Genomic DNA, 18708 nt, shown 5'->3' on the forward strand with positions numbered 1-18708 from the left:
GACAGGCCAGTTGCTCTATGAAGGTGGAGGGGGTCGAAAGGTAGGGAAAACAGACTTTATTTTATTTACTTATTTATTTATTTGCAAGTTGAAGTTGAATAAATCAAACCCAGGACTACAAAATAAAGCTCATTAGGACCTCATGGCATTAACCCTCCTAGTCCCTTGCCAAATTTTAATGAAATGAACAACAAAACAGTTTGAGCCATGAGCACAGCCATATGGGAAATGGTAAATACAACACATGCGCACATCTTAAAGTAGCAAGTCAGGTAGCATATTTTTGGGAGGTGGCAGCAAAATGGAACACTCAGAAAAAGCCTGCCTGTCACAGAGAGAACATGCAAACTTCAAATAGGCAGTGACCAGCAGTCAAGATTGAACCTCAGATCTTGGAACTACAAGGCAGAGATTTTAAGCACTGAGCCACCATGCCACCCAAACCATTTATATATAGTGTGAATTTTACAGTGACTTCTCAAATTTCTACACTCTTTATGACTGCCGAACTCTCACACACTAGTAGTTTTCACAAATATAATTTTTTTAAGTAATAAGTTATGCCCACTCCAAGTAGAAAAAATGGTCTGAGCAATTACAAAGGCTTATTGTCAATAGTTCAGTTTGGTTTAATTTTTCCAAGTCTTTTGGTTTTTTAATGCCATGATGGGAATGGTCCTCATTCCAAAGTCAAAATATGATTAAAGTTTGTGAAATTAGTATTGTTTCAGTCTTTGATGTTAATCAAAAGTGCTCTTTGCAGCACACACAATATGCCCAGAACTGACTCCTTTTGCAATTCATACAGAGTTACATAGGATCATAGGAGGTTACTAGGCTACTGTCCCTGAGCCCTTACAAGCCTAACCAAGAGTTTATCCCCAAAAAAGAAACCTCAGTCAGCATCTGTTGCCCCTGTCAGTGATAGACACAGGTGCAACCCCTGGGACAAATCTGTGGTTTCCTATCCATACATCAAGGTTGTGCTTGAAGAGGGTCAGTGAGGTACTCTAACGTGTACAGGAAGTCTATTCCAGAGGCGGGGCAGCTCAGCGAGGTACTCTGTTTGATGTGTATGAGAAGTCTATTCCAGAGATTGGACAGCCTCTAGGAGACAAACCTGTCTCTCCAGCAGGTTTTGTTGATGTTGTATATTAGATTTAGGCCTTTTGAGCGGGTAATGCGTGAGGAGTTAGACTTGTGGATATGGAGCATCTCTAGTAGGGCAGGGTCCGAGATTGCCTTGTAGGCAGGACACAGATCACCCCTGAGCAATCTGTGTGATACCAAGTAGAGTGATAGTGATTTGAGCTTGTCTGCATAGGACAGGTGTTGGAGCCCATGGATTCTCTTTGTGAGGTATTTCTGTGGCATTTCCAGTTGGTACATACCGAACAGGGTGTTATACTGTATTACTGGTCTAATGAGGGAGGAGTACAGAGAGGTAATAACCTCCTTTTTCCTGGTTGCAATCCCTTTACTTATGAGATGAACCATTTAAAAGCTTTTCTGACCACTGATGCTACATGATGGTCAAATGTGAGACTATTGTCAACCTCAGTACCCCGGTCTCTCACCACAGGTTGTGTACTTAGGGGTTTGCCGTTGAAGTGGTAATCAGTAGGGGATGAGTTTTTGCTGAATGATATGATGACACATTTTTTTGCATTTAACTTGAGGCCATGACTTTGGCACCACTAATTACTTGTTGTGAAACTCTCTTGCAATATGGTAACATCATGTATTGGTAGCATATCTAAGACTGTAAATTCTTTTTTATCACACCCATTGCTCTTACTACTACTGGAATTGTCTGAGTATCCTTCTTCCACATTGCCCTCGTTTCTGCCTGCAAATCCTGGCATTTTATGACTTTGTCTCTCTCAGTACAAAAGGCACTGTAATCATTGGTTGTGGCAATTTCAATGTTCAATGCTACTATTGTCTTCCTTTCATGGGTGACTGCATATAGTTTTCTCGGATCTATTTTTTTGAACTGTTGGTAATGGGTGGTCCCATGTGATATAAACTTCATCATTCTCTATAATGCTTTGTAGCTCATGTTTCCATTGCTTTTCAGCTACTTCACTATTGCAATGTTTGCACAATCCTCAGTGCACAGTCTTGCCACCTTACTATGCTTTCAGTATACATGCCCTCTGCCATTAGTGCCACACCCAGCAACAAGATGTGCAACTGTTTCCATTCTTTTTTATGAAACTTGCATTTGCATGCTTCTCCCACATACTTAATGGACTTTGTAAACCAATGTGTATGCAGTCTGCTGTCAAGGGCTGCCAATATTAACCTTTCATCTTTTGGTTTAAATTAACTTCTCCTTAACCATTCCTGCATCAGATCCTAATCGATATGAGGTTACTCCAGGAGTTTTCTGTACTTGCAACTATATTTATGCCTTTTCTACATTTCTTGCTTCTCATTTGATCCTTCACCTTATATTATCTCTCTTGTTTTTTTTTTGGCACATTCAGTTGTTGCCTGATTTTTATCTACTTCTGGTTTGGTTTCCATTCCTGCTTGACACCGATATTCTTCTGCTAAACTAAGCAAGGAGGTCATCTTAGACTTTCACCATGTTTGGGTCTGATGAGGTCAGCAGATATGTACGCAGTTCTACAACTGCAGATCTACACGTAATCAATTTCAAGGAGGCCTATAACTCCTACAGAAAGAGGACTATATATATCATCTTGGTATACAGTGATTTTTTATATATCATTTGTTAAGCTTGAAGCATTTTTCTTGTTTTGCTCTCCAACTGATCCAGTACCTTTTGGGGCCAGTCAGTTACCCCAAAACAGTAAGTCAGAACAGGAAAAGCAAATTGGTTTATACCATGAACTAGATGTCAAGACTGTTTTCAAGATTAACTGTAGTCTTCTAAAATATTCCTTACTGAGATTTGTTTGCATTTGTTCATGTTTTATTATCGACCCTTCATCAATTCTCAAATATTTATACACTCCCTTCTGTTCAAGTTCCTTCATATCACATTACTGTCCCAGACTGATACTTTCTTTGTACTGCAGATTTCCTGCTTTGAATGTTACTTTTGCACATTTATCAAAGCCAAATGACATTCTTATATCATCTGGGAAAGTTTTGGTCACTTCCAGTTGTACTTTCAGCTCCTCGTTTGATGAACTATACAGTTTTAAAATTTCCACAAAAATAAGATAAGAAGTCTTTACACTTTGTTGTTTTCTAGGAGCCAAATTGTAACCATGACCTCATCTGTTAAGTAGAAAACCTAATGAGTTAAAGGCAAGACAAAAGAGCAATGGTGATAGAGTCACCCTGGAATATCTGCCTTTGAATTGTTATCCTTGGGATAATAGGTTCATAGGTTCATAGTTTAATACTAAGCTAACTGCCCTGGCGAGCCATTTTAAGCCTAGCCAATTATCCCTTGTGAGACTCAAACCCTGCACCTTGTGTCCGTAAGGCAAACACTTTAGGCATTAAGCCACCCCCCCATAATAATTTGTCCTTTATCGTGGCTTAGCTGCAAAGTGGTTTGTCACTATTTCATGGTCACTGTGATGTAACTAAATCAATGAAAAGTGTATCTTATACATCTATAAGCACTCATTTATCTATGAATGTGGGATGCTGTCCAATGCTTTCTTGTACTATATCCATGGCAAACTTAGATTCTTCCCAATTTTACAATTCTCCATTATGACTTTATTTAACAACAGATGATCCTTTGTTGCATATGACTTTCTTTTGTTACCCTTTTGTTCTACTGCCATGACAGAGTTTTCTTCTAAGTGACTATAAACTATGTCTGCATCAATTCCTGTGTACAGCTTGCACATTATCAGAAGACAGGTACTGGTCTACAGTTTTTGGGATAGCTTGCAGGTTCACTCTTGAGGAGTACAGTTTTACCTGTTGTTAACCAAGATAGTGTCTGTTCTGTGTACGCATATTAGTAGTTCTTACTCAGGGATAATCTTTGTGGAAAGATGTTAATACTTTCAGCCACAAGTTAGGTACTGCATCTGGACCTGGAGTTTTCCATTTAGGAGCTTTTCTTAATTTTGTTTCAGTTTCTCTGGCCACTACTTCATCCCATTCCATATCATGTAAATCTGAGAACTGTTTTTTACTGCTTCTATCCAGTCAGCATCTTTATTATGTTCCACAGGATCTTCATAGATATTTAGCCAAAATTTGTCTATTTCTTCTTTTTTTGGTTGTATTTCTATTCCTTTTGCTTTATTTCCAAATTTTCTATAAAACTTTTTGGGTCATTAATGAATTGCTCATTTTGCACTTTTCCTTTATTTTTCTGTGCTGATATCTTTATTATTTGCAGTAGTATACAACAGATCTTGGTCTATTCTAATATTGCATATTGATTTAATCACATCTATCTTTCTAAATATTTTGTTGATATCTTCCCATTTCTCTACTCTTCTAACACTGACAATTTTTGTCTTAATACTATGATGGCATTCAATTTCTTCCCTTTCTTTCCATTGTTAACCTGTATATTTATGGTAAGACTTTATCTATTATTAATTTAGCTGCACAGTAATATAGCCTACTTACTTCTGTTATGTCACTTAAATTTCTGTTAATAGTCTTGATTACTGTGTTCATTTATTTCATCATATTTCTAACATTTTGGGTCTTACTGACTTTCTGTAATCTAATTCTATCATCAGTCTTAATATGTCTATCTCTATTAATCAAGCAACTCTTCCTTACTTTCTTCTAAACTGAGGGCACATTCTTTGCTCTCTGTTCCTTGCAAACATTCTACAGAAAGTGCCTGAACACCTTCCTGCGACATATTCCCTTCACCTGCATCCTGCGTCATGCACTGCACTTTCATATGGCAACTCGCTGGCCTACCACTCCATGACATTGACTGCATAAGAGTTGCCTGCTCCTTCCCTTGCTGTGCATCTCCAACTAAACTTTTGTACTATTTTCCTACTGAAGGGTCCAGAGTATCTTCATGTGGTGACTGATCAGATGCTTTCCATTCCACCTGTTTTTCCTTAATTTGGGGGCTCGCTGTTCTAACATGCAGTGATGTTACCAGAGTTGGATTTTCTACACTAAATGCTTCACTTCTCACAAAATCCATAACTTCCGTTTTTATTTCTTTAACCTGTCCATTACTAATCCTCTTTTATAATGTCTCCCTTTGTTTTCCTATTTTTTGTATGGTTAAATTTTCCATATCTGGATGCCTTGCTGTATTCCTCTTCAAATATCTTTGGTGCTACTTTTTTGTACTGATTAGTTTTGCTTTCTCTCCTTAGCATAAATATTGCAACATATGAAATCTATTTTTCTTTCCAATGTCCATATTTCCTCCTCAGATGTCTCCTTCTCCACATTTCTCCTTATTTTGGGGACTCGTGTTCCCTCATGCTGTGACATGAGCCGTGTTACACTTTCTACACTAAATCTTTCACTTCACATTTCTTCCATAACTTCATTTTCTATTTGTTTAACTACTTCTTTGTTAATCTTCTGTTCAACATCCCTCTTTGTTTTCTTATTTTGTATTAATAAATCTTCCATACCTGGGTGTTTTTGCCTTGATTTCTCTTCAAATATCTTTGGAGCTGCTTTTTTGTATTGATTAGTTTGGCTTTCTCCTTTATATACATATTACACCATATCAGATCTCTCTCTCTCTCTTTATTTCTTTCCCATGTCCATGTTTCTTCTCTATACCTTTAAAACATTTTTAGGTTTTGTTCTTTATTTTTTCACAAATCTGTTGTACTAATGAACATAGATTTGCATTTGAAGCTTTTGTCAGTTCTTCTTGTGCAAGTATTTTTCTTTCCTCTAATTTCACATTTAACCTTTTTGAATATCTTCTATCCAGGAATTCTGGGCTTCTTGCATAATATTAACAATACATAACTTCTTTCTTATTCTCAGTAGTCCAATCTATAATCTTTAAGGCTTTTTTTGGACTGTCAATTTTTGTCGACTACTATTTCCTTCTCCAACAGGGGGGGGCATTCTCCCCCTGAGCCTGAAGTAGCCACATTGCAAGAATGTTTCCATGTCTTGCTGATTTTATCATCTGTCCATCTGGACCCCTTCTCTCTCCATCTGGACCCCTCATATCTCCATTGGAAACCAGTTCAATCTGTATGAGAACTTTCTTGACATTACTGATGTTTGTGTGTGCAAAGGAGGTCATCTCAGCAATCCATGTAAAGTAAAATTTTAAAGCTTGCTTTCACCTACAGACCTTGCAATTAAATTTAATCTGTTTCTAACTTTACAGCATGCAGTCAAACCACTTTTGCACTTGAGATGGCAATTTACTGCCCAACAGAACATTTTGAAGTACAGCACACAGTAATACAGAAATTAGTTTTTCAGTATTTGTCATGATAACCACTCTCTTCTATCTTTAAAGTGATTCCGATATAGATAGCACAAGATGTTGTCGAAGGCCTGATCACAGACTCATCTTTGTCAAATCTTTTTGTCATCAGTAATAACTTAGTAAATGGACCCTTACTGACCCATAAGGTAGAAGACACACTGTAGGACACACCATATCCATACCCCAAAATAGATGTTATGAATTTCAAAGTGGTTAATTTATTGGTTAGATTATACATACCTGAGGTGTGCTTTTGTAACTAAATTATTTGCCCAGAATGATTCAGCAAATCTCAGTTTTCTCAAATTTACTTTAGATCACTGGTTGTTGTAGTCTTAATTTCTCAAAGTGTCTCTACCAGATCTACAATTAGGAGACTTGGTTTGTAAATGGAATCAAGACAACACAAGATGTGATTTACACCCTGCTAACAGCATTTCCTTGAAGATCTAAAGCACAGTTCCATTTGTCCTCTTACTTATGTATCAGGGCAAGTTTGCTATCCTTCTAGCTGATATCTGGTGTAACTGGAAACTGCAGATTCCCTTATGGCTGATGTCAGAATTTGGTGGAAGCAACAGCAGGAAACAAAACAGCTAATAATACCAGATTCCAGCAGGAGTCACCACATGAAAAAAGTTAAATAAACGTAGTATCTTTTATTAAGGCATAAAAACACACAAGTGCTTTCACGTAGTTAACCTACGCTTCTTCAGGTGTATTCAACAATTAAAAACTTGTATTCTTATATACACAGTTTTTTGGCGCGCAAGCCAGAAAAACATTAGTCATTGCTTGATAGAATAATCAGCATAAGCTTTCATTAAAGTAACAGTATAACTATAAAACAAATAAACAAACCTGACTGTAACGGCCAGAAGAAACAATAAAATAAATAGACTGATAACGTAAAATGTAATTATCAGTCCATATGTTTATAAGACTGTACCAAAATAGATATAGAAAGTATTAATAACATTCATATGTGAAACTGCTGTAGCAAAAGAAAACAGAATAGACCGGTAACGATCTATCATGTGGCTCTAATGAACTGTTTTTAAAAGTTTATTTAACAAATCTAACTTAGTGTAATAAATAAAACTCTAGTGGAGCAACTAACAAGGTAATCGCTTCACTATTGTTAATAAAAAATATAACATTTAAGAATTGTACTCAACAATGAACTAGAAAATAAATTTCATGTATAAAAAGCATTGCCGATAATTCAAAAATATATAGCCAATATTCCAGAGTATAAAAAACATACCAATATAGATTTAAACAATTTTGAAAATATTTGACAGCAAATAATACCCTGTAATAGGAAGGCAGCTCACTGATGTGTCTTCCAGAATTAAAGAGATACAGACAAAATGTTTAAACCATTTAAAAAAATCAGCAATCAATTTCCACGTTCTGTAAGTACGCTCAACTAAAGTTCTCGTTAAGATGTATTAAAGAATGAAAGAGCAACAATGTTACTTATAAAGAACAGCAAAGTAATCCTGAACGATCATGCTCTTTATAGTATGTATGTGCATGTCAAATTAGTTACAAAGAAATATATGCAAGAGCAATTAGAGGGAATGCTTACTGTCAAGAGGTACAAATTCTGATGTAAGCATCCTGTGAAACAAAATGCCTGTATTCAACTCCCTTGAAACATCGCATATCCACAATAAATACTGCAGTGTGTCTAGTTGTTAGGTATAAACCAATATTTGGGCGCAAAACTAAAGTAAGAACCTGCATAAATTAAAACCGCAGTTCATACTAAACAATGCCTATTGTGTTTATAAAACTCATAAGTAAATCACTATAAGTAACAATGATGTACCTGTGGTTTTTGTAAAACTCATAAGTAAAACACTGCATATGGCACTGATGTAATGTGTCTGAGCGTAATAATGCTAGTAAACCACTCCCAAGAAATGAGAACGGGGAGGGAACAAACTAATTGAACTACGCCTGAAGCCAAATGTAAAAAATGCCGTAAAATCAATGATATTAGTCTTACTAGTATCAAGATTCTAAGGGTAAATAAAAATTATAAAAATTATGGAAATAATATAAAAGTTGACCATCGTGAAGTTTCCCCAACAGCTACAAACAGAGATCAAGTAATATGGATATAATTTATAAAATTATCATTTGTATAATATTATATGATATGAATCACTCTTGTCAAGAGAATAAAGAACAAAAAGGAAAATACTAACTCTAAAATCACATACATTAAAAAACATAATAATCGTTTTAAATCTGTATGAGTGTGTATAAATAAATATATATCACATATTGAGAAATGAACTAAAACAATGAAATATTAATGATTATATATAAATAAATTATTTTATGTATAAAAAATAATATATGCAAAAAAATTTTCATGTATGAAAAATATATGTATATGTATGTTGATTCCAAAAAATAACCCAAATATGTATCTTTAAAATAATATGTATATTTTATATGTATTTTTTTTAATTATTATATCAATATATTAAAATAACATATTAATATGTTATAAGATTCCCTTATGGCTGATGTCAGAATTTGGTGGAAGCAACAGCAGGAAACAAAACAGCATGAAGTACAATTTAGAGGACCTAAATACTGGTTTACCTTCCTTCTAGAACATTAAGCAATGACAAGGGCAGCACCCAACCCTTCGAAAACATACAGAACAGAAAAGAGGACATATTTCTCAGTAAGTCCTCTATGTTCACAAATGTAGAATGGGTGATGTTAGGCTTCTGGACAACAATAACAAAAATCAAGACTTTACCTTGTTAGAAGCCATTTCACTGACAGAATGCCGGGTCTGTAAGGTCTCCAGCTGATCAAGACACCAGTCCAACTCCTCCAGTGTCTCAATCGCCAACTTCTGGTAGGCATCTTCTGCAGAGAGAGGCAGAAAAATGAGAAATTAAAGTCATGTATAACTGCATTACACACTTTTAGATAGCCAAGATCATGTTGTGATAAGAGGCTTCAATGGTGATAATTTATCAAGATGTTTACCTAAATGAATAACGAATGACCAGGCATCTACATTCTAAAAGGTTCCCACCTTCAATCTGAATCTTAAAAAATATCGATCCTTTGCATATTTTTAATTTATATACATAGAGCATTTATATAAATCTTGCAATCTGGTGGGCTGAAAAGCATTACTGTATTGTAGATTATTAAAGCAATAGTAGACGACACGGTGTGGTATATTGAAGATTTACACATGGTTGGTGTGGTTTAATCACAAGGGTGAAGCCCGAGTGATTAAACAAAGGCAACCATGGGTAAATCTTCAATATACCACAACCACGGAGTCGGTTATTGCTATTATACAATGACATTATTTAAGAAAAAAATACTTACTTCTCTTAAACAATGTCTTTGTATAATGGTGGATTACTGTTCTTCTGCCAGTTGTAGTATGTTGCTTCTTCTTGATGCACTGCCCATGCGTATGGGACTTGCGTTCCCACGCATAGCCAGTACATCAATGCTTTGAAACGGAAGCAACGGAGAAAAAAAGTCACTGTTGCTCCGTTTCCTCTCTTTTTTTTTTAATTGTAAAAAAAAAAAAAAAAAGGTTTTGGGGCACTTTATATTAACGGAAAAAAGACCGGCCGACCGGGCCTTTTTCTGTTGGTATATTATGGGATTTACAACGGGCACGCTGGTTGGGCTGGGTCAATCACATGCACATTTTCGAATAGTAATAGGGAGTCATTGCATAATAATACAATAACTCAACTACACAGTGCATTTCTAACAAAAAAGCATCTTGTAAACGGGACCCCATGACAGAACACTGGCACAAAAGTATTTGACACAGAAATGTGTAAAACCAATCTGCAAATTTAGAGTAAAAATACCCATGAATATTGCTGTAACAGAGTGAAAGTGCCCACTCCCTGTTACTTGTATATTCAAACAGTTTCAAACTCCAAAATCACTGCACTTCAGAGTGAACTTGTATATTCTAACTTTTAGACTGGTGCACCTCAGAGGAAGGGACATTCTGAAACATCAAGTAATCTCATAATTAGTGAAAGATACTTACTCCATACTATTTGCATATTTCAAAGATGAATAGTCTTTTATAGACATTTGGCCTTTAACTTCTAAAATATATATAATGTTCTGTGATGAATGATTATTCAAAATAATTGTTTAGTTATCTTAATTCAGCAGCTAAGAATCAAAAAAGTCAAGATCATATATATTTGGCTCCCTATTGAAATGTCGAGTGCTGACAAGCCAAAAAAAACTGAAAAGACTGAAAACACAGGAGAAGACTGAAGCTCGAAAATCATTTTTCTCCTTTAAACTTCTTTTTGCAGGAGGGGAAAGCCCCCCGACCCCCCACAAACTTATATATACCAACTTCAAGATCTCCATACCTTGGAACAAAGGGAATGTTCCAAGAAACAGCATCTCTGACGCGGTACACACAAGTCCATTCTTTTGACCATTTGGTCTCTGTATTTCAGGACACACTGTAGTGGGTCCTGATATTCCAAATAGTAATCTATATCTTGTCCTTATAGCTTGTCCTGTGCCATTTCTGCTAAACAGACTGACCATCCAATAGAATTTGATTGCTAGAGAAAACAATAAAAATAATGATAAAACATTATTTCTACGATCATCAGCAAGCAAAATGCAATTAAATACACAGATCATATTAAATCAATAAAGCCCAATAAACATTAGTTAGCTATAAACACAAATAATGTCACTCTAGAAATTAATAAATTCCAAATTTCAGACTTCTAGAATACAGTGAATGTAACCTTTGCGAAATGTCTGATAAAGCGCAGTGGATTAAGGCTATAAGCAGTTAACAAGCTGTTTCCTGTGGCATAGGATTAGATTCCCTCAGATTCCATTTGTTTACTGTGACCTTGAGAAAGTCACTTAATCAGACAGTGCTTTCCAGCATGTGGGGAAACTGAGCTAAGCTCCTCAACGGTTTCCTAGAACATATGCCTGGTAACTACCTATAAACCTAAGAAGGTATACCTTAAAAAATCCCTGAAATTGAAGGATGGGTTAGAACAAAACAAAATAAAGCACAGAATGCCAGAGGAACCTATGATCTTTAATCACAACCCAGGAATCCCTTTGTTTGCTAAATGCAGAGCTCAATATATGAACTGAACCTGGTTATACCCATGTCAAGCAGAAAATTTTATCTTAGGAGATAGATGTTATGCAAGCAACGATGCCTGACAGGGTGTGTATTACTGTAGAAATGACACACACTCTGGTGTGTTCTGAGGGTCTCTACACCCCTGGAAGGGCATTATTTCCTCAATAACACACACTCTGGAGGGCATTACTGCTCATAGAGATTCTGTTCATTTTTTTTTATTTTTATTTTTTGTTGCTACTGTTTTTTTTTTTTTTATATTTTTGATGTAAAACAGTTCTTCAGCCTAATGTTTGCAACTTACAGTAGTTTATGTAATTTTTTTGGAGGAAGTATTTTACATATAAAATATAAGTCATACAAGTATTTAATGTGTATACAGACATGCATATGAGTGCAGAATCATGCACACACTCATTCCGAAACACAGACTCACCTATATATATATATATATATATATATATATATATATATATATATACATATACATATATATACATATATGTATGTATATATATATATATATATATATATATATATATATATATATATATATATATATATATATATAAATACTGACAGACACACACACACACACACACACACACACACACACACACACACACACACACACACACACACACACACACACACACACACACACACAGCATTTACAGACATTTTAAGTAAACACATATCACATATATCACAGAAAAAAGTTACTGAATTACTGCTACTGCTGTCCTCCCACCCTGCCCCCCTCTCACTTCTGCATCTGATCTTATGACACAGTGTTGCTCTGTGCAGTAAAATGACAATTTGCTGAGGATTAAAATCAGTCAAAAATATTACAGTTTTAGACTTCTTATAAAAAAGAAAAAAATAATGATTTGTTGAGGATTAAGGACAGTCTATAATGCAAGACATTACAGTTTTATACTTCCTGTTATCACGGAAATTCAGCTGACAGACAAAGACATCACTGTTTCTCCCTCTCTTTCATTCTTTCTTTACCAAGCATGCACACATGCATGTGAACATAAACACACATAAATACACACACACACACACACACACACACACACACACACACACACTTCTTTTATCACTTTCTACTTTGTTTTTCAATTAACTCACTTTTTAAATTTTACACTTGCTAAACAGCAAAGTGCTGTTTAGCAAGCACAAAAACATGGCATGTTTTTTTTCCCTATCAGATCTTCATGCCAGCTTAATATGGACTTCTTTCTCAGCAGGCATTACCTATACATTAATACCTTGCTGGATATGTCTTCCTCAATCAAGTGACTGTATAGTATTACAGAAATGAAAGCAGGAGGCAAGCAAGGCACACACCATCTTGTAAAATGGTTGGACCACCCAGGAAGATGGCAGAGGAGACCAGGAGGTCTCCTGAGGTCTGTGATGAGGAGAAAGCAATGGCTCTGTAGGCCTTCCTGACTGTTGCCTCACTACTACAAAGATGACACTAAATATGACCACCTAAAGCATAAATGTGAACTACAGAGAGTGATCCTTAGCTAGTTTTCAGGATAAATCATCACCTCCAACATTAAATAATGTGATTATTTAAAACTGGAGGTGATGATTTATACTGAAAATTAGCTAAGGATCACTATCTGCAGTTCACAGTTATCCTTTAGGTGGTCAGCTAATAAGCTATGAACAATATACCAAAAGTGACACTCATTAATAACGTTCTCCTTGCCTTAAATAAGAACTTTTTAAATCATCTTTGCAAGGCGTATTTCTGTAATGCATCTGCTCCTGAAACTAAACTGAAAGGACTCGTTAGGTCCATGGTTGACTGACAGGTTCTCTATACGATTACACTGAAAAGAGAAGTTAAAGAAAGGTATGTCATTGCTTAGCAGGGAGAGGTCCAGTTTTTTTTCAAAAAAAGGGTAAAAACCTCCTCTCCGAAGAAGTTAAGAAAACACCCTGTGTAAGGAGCTTCTCCTCATAGTTTTCATAATAATCTGTCTTAAAGCATAACTGCAACTCACTATCAGGAACTTGGGGAATAGGCACTACACTACAAAGTGTAGGGTTCAACATAAGGCCCCCAAGTTAGCAGAGAAATCTCATACTCTCTCTAGAAAACAGGCTAGGCTATTTTGCCCAGGCCTGCTATGCAGCTTTACTTCCAGAAATAGATGGAGACTCCCCCCTTGAAATCAGCAAAGAACAGTTAAACTAATAATTATAAGTAAATAATTAAATAAATAATAAACTAATCACATTCCATTTACAATACTACTACTTCCGCAGATGGGACAGGCTGTACAATCTGTCCATTACACTCAAGAACACATGACTTGGAAAGCTCTGCACTACAGCAATCTCACCAGCTAAAATGCTAGTTTTAGAAGTCTAGACTATGGGATGGGTGGTCGCAAGTTTTTGTCAAACATGCAGCAGCTGACATGAAGGCTGGACTTTTACTTTCTCAAGTCTCTTGCACAGCTTTTGCACAGCCTTCAGTGACTTTTAAAACCAAGGTTGATTAGAAAGCACAAATAATGTGCGCATTCCATAGACATGCAGTAGGTGGATTGGAAACACTAAACTGGCCATAGGTGTAGGGATGACTGCAATCAGGGACACAAACAATAGGCAAGTAGGGGCTGGCATTTACTGGAGAAAACTGGCAAAGGAACCAAGTTATTGGGAGCAAATAACTAGAGATGAAAAGGTAATAGAATGGCAAGACGTCAAGAAATTATTTGGCATGCAGATTAGAGATTGCCTTCCGTATCAAGGATTGATATCAGAGTATAGGCAAAGAGACAGAAATAGGGGTGGTCGTAAATGAAACACCAGCACTGGTAGACTTTTTAGTAGAATCTAGAAGAGAAGCTGTCATTAAAAAAGGAATAATTAGTAGAGGATACAAAATATTGCATGATAACTATAAGAATCAATCAGAGAAGGTCAGACAGGATTGGGAAGAGAGATTGGATAAGCAGTTCACAAAGAAACAATGAGATGACATATGTATGTCTCCCAAATATGTGACAAAATCCATAAGATTTAGGATTTTTGCTTGGAAATGTTTACATAGATATTTTTATACCACAAGTGGACTCCAGAGAATTCTTCCTCAAGTAAACGTCACATGAAGGTGTGATAAGGAAGAAAGAGGTAACTGGGAACATATTTTCTAGAAGAGCAATGAGTTGGCAGACTTTAAAGATTCCCTGCAGACTACTCTGAGAGAGAGTCTGGGTCAGCAAACTGATGTAACTAGGGAAATGATTTTCTGAACTATGCTACAGAATCATAATTGCTTAGATATAGTAAGGCCTTGTTAAGTCTAATTATGGTGGCTGCCACTAGATGTAGTGATTATAGTAACATTGATAAAAAATGGGAATTGTGGGAACAATACATAAAGGGGAAAGGCAGGACTTGAATGAGCTGTAATATTTGGCTGACAATGATTACATGTAGACAGATTATAAGTGATGTATAATGTTTGCAACTAGAATTATGTCAATATGGTTTATGATTTAAAATGCTTGCAACTGAGATTGTGCCGATATGGTTTGTTTTCATTTATAGAAATGTATTATTGCCTGTGTTAAAAGTAATAATTTAATAAAGATGTTTCTTGTTTAAAAAAAGAAAATAAATTGGCCATAGGTGTGAGCGTGTGTGTGGTATGAAAGAAGAACAGCTGCAGGGCTAGCCACCCAGTGGTGTGAACCTTAACTCTAGATGATGGTCACTGTTGAAATGACATCCCAACTCCATATGTGAAAATGGGAAAAAGGGGTGGTTGAAAAGAGACAAGAACATTCAGGGCTTTGACAACATCCTTTAAAAGGTCACCCGCAAAGCCTCAGCAAGTTTGCCAAGCTCAGTGACACAACCAGTCACTCAGAATCTTGCCCAATGATGCAACAGAGATGTACTGTTTCAGCACAGACAGATGCAACCAGGGGATAGAAGATGCCATGCCTTATTACATAACTCTCAGACCAGGCGAATGTTTCCACCAATACCATCTTCACAATAGGCTGACCAAGACAGTGCCACATCTGAAAACCTCCTTTAATATTAGAAGGAGTATTCTGGTTTTAGGTCCAGGTTATCTGTGACATGTTGGAATTCATAACTAAACTTTTTGTACTTTGAAGAACTGCCACTGAATTCACAAGTAAAATCCACAACACCCAAGAGCCACTGGTTATTTAGTGATAACCAAATGAAATAACTATTGAATTCCATCAAAAAAAAAAAAATCCTTTTCACTGAGTGTAGTATAGAAAAGGATCAGTAACACAAACCACCACTGTGACAGAGAGACAAAAGGTATGGTGTAATCTGCGTTTAGTACCTAAAAATTCAGTGTAGATGTAAACATATCCGCCTCACCAATGCCTAAGCAATCAGAACTAGGGTGTATTAGGAAATATTTTAGTCAGATATTCTCAGAGGAGGCTTCCAGGCGCCATGCATTACAGATTCTATAATGCACATCAAGTTCATCATAAAGACAATATTCACAATAACTACAGCATTAATGCTCACTGCAAAGTTATTGCACAGTATCACCCTACTCTGCTCAGTGGACCCAAAGTCCCTTATTAAAGGTATACAAGTGCGGAATGAGTGAGGAGATGAAAAGATGCTGGTGAATGCAAACAAACTTTTTTTTCTCTTTTTCTAAATGAAAACGAAACTAAACTTTTCGTCGTTTTCCATTGTCGTGCCTTCAATACATTTGGGCAAGGAGTTCAGTCAAGACTCTGGACAGCTGGACTCAGGAAACAGAGCAGGCTGTCAGAAGCTGGGGTCCAGGGAAGTGTATGTGTGCAGCTTACACCATTGTAAATGCTGTCCTTCCAGGCAGGGAGAAGCTATGGGATTGATGTACTTTTCTGGAAATTAACTGACCAATGAAAGCAGCTCAATAGAGATATGGCACAGCAAACAGTAACAGCTATTGCCTACACAGAGATGTCTGTCAGGGATAAGATACATGCACGCATGGAGCTCCAGCAATAGAAGAGAATAATACAAATCCTTGAGCAAAGCAGTAAGGCAAGGGATACAAGGGCACAAACTGACCCGACAAATTACTCTCAAAGTACTCAGTATTGAGGAACACTCCTGACTACGAGTGCTTTGCCTTGCAAGTCAAAACCTGAGAATAAACCTGGGTACTTGCTACAAGATATCAGAGAATGGGGAATCTATCTGGAATACAGGGAGATCAAAATTAAAAACGGTAATAAATATCCGAAATGCAGCACAGAATAAAAGTGGTATGCAGATTTATGCACTAAAGTACTACAAAGAATAATGAGCTTTGTAAGAACACTACAACCTATTACTGCTGCTTTACAAATGGTAATTAGATCAATTGTATTATTATTTTGTTTATATATATATATATATATATATAGAGAGAGAGAGAGACCTACACACACACACACACACACACACACACACACACACACACACACACACACACACACACACATACACTTTTTCTTCATCCAGATGCTTGCAAAATAAGACAAGAAATTTTGTGAACATGAAAACCATTTTTCAGTTAAACTTTAGGCATATACAATTAGGCATGTTTTTTATCACTTAACAAAACATAAGTGCCAATGAAAACAGAAAAAGTAAGAGGAAAAATCTGGAGTGGATAAAGAGGCAGAGTGGAAAGCTTTCTGCTTGGAGTTTCTGAACAAATAAGAACATAAGAGGCTGTGGAGTACACTGTGCTGAACAAACCTCCTCAGACTGCAGCATTCACTCTTTTTTAGTACTGAGGTAAGTACAACATAATAGCCGTTTAGCATATTGTGTGGATTCTTGAAATATATTCCAGAATGTACAGGGGAGAGAACAGGTCAGAGAAAGTTCCAAAAACGGTGGCTATGAATCAGAACAATGTAATTCTGACAATGGAATACAGGAAAGCTAAAACTGTTAGTTTTAATCTTCTGGATTTTTGGAAAGGAGCCAGCACACTCTGGGTGGGGAAGGATGGCAGACAGGAATGACTATTATGTCCCAAAGGATGTTATTCTTCAGGGTGGGACAGTTAAAGGACCATTGGTACAGAAGTAAATGTTTTACTTGCCTCTCATCTCCCAATTAGGTTTTTAGCAATGAAGACCCTTTTATATGGCGTATAACTTATTTTGTTTTAAAAATGAATATAGACATAGTGACACCATACAGTTTCATTTACTGGGAAAATAAAAAACTTCAGCTCAGATCATATGGGAGGTTTAATTACTAATATAAATACTACTGCGATGAGTGATAGTGCAGTAGTGCTGTAGTAACTGCTACAAAAAGGACAAAACATGTACATTAGTGAGGTTGGAGGACACTAAGAGATGCTTCTTGCTTTCTCACCCACTGACTGGTGACACAGTGAGTAGTACTGTCCCCAGAAGACTGACAGGGGTTGTATGACAAACTTCCACTTCCATCTTTCCCCATTCATCTCATGAGTTATTAAAAGTCTGAACTTGATCATTTAAAGTCCTCCTTTTTATATTAGTTAGTTACTTTGTTAATCAGTTAAGTGAAATAGTCCAAAGACTGTTTTTTTTTTTTCAGAGACAATTTGGGTCAAACAGGCAAATACAATGAAACAAAGATAAAGTAAATATGTTGATGTAGACTAACCATATAAAGAAAAAGTGTATTAAAGGTAAAGGCAAGGGAAGTGCTTAAATAGCCGACAGGGAGTTAAAAATTAGGATTGCAGAGGACATAGAGAACAGTGCTAATAACACTAAGAGTAGATAATGCTGTTAAGCGGGTAGGATGCTATGCAGAAATAAAAAAAAAATGTAAAAAAAAGCAATTGGCGGAAGTAAGAAAGAAGCCGATGGATGCATAGACAAGACAGAGCAAAATAAATAAAGACAAGTGTTTGACAAACCCATATGAACTGAAATGTCAGTTACCATTCAATATGAATTTTTCAAAAGTGAGTGAAAGATACATGAACACTGTAAGACCAGTTACACAAGCACCATGTTTTGCTCTGGCATTTGATTACTATTGGTTTGTTTTCACTTTTGAACAACTTTCTTTTGGGTCCATTGCACTGAGTGAAGAAACAACATGGTTTCGTGTACATTTTAAAATA

At 36.2% G+C, this 18708-nt stretch overlaps 1 protein-coding gene across 2 annotated transcripts in view; it reads right to left on the bottom strand.

The window, feature by feature from the left end:
* Positions 1–18708, bottom strand: part of LOC122787231 (cAMP-specific 3',5'-cyclic phosphodiesterase 4D-like) — a 1697022-nt gene that overhangs the window by 313084 nt on the left and 1365230 nt on the right. For both annotated transcript variants that reach the window (XM_044053831.1, XM_044053830.1), the window contains exon 6: positions 9186–9298. In XM_044053831.1, coding sequence (XP_043909766.1) covers positions 9186–9298 — 113 coding nt within the window. The remainder of the gene's footprint in view (positions 1–9185; positions 9299–18708) is intronic.

This window comes from Protopterus annectens, chromosome 13.part0 (assembly GCF_019279795.1).
Source record: "Protopterus annectens isolate FY-2018-M chromosome 13.part0, PAN1.0, whole genome shotgun sequence".
NCBI classification, from domain to species: Eukaryota; Metazoa; Chordata; order Ceratodontiformes; family Protopteridae; genus Protopterus; species Protopterus annectens.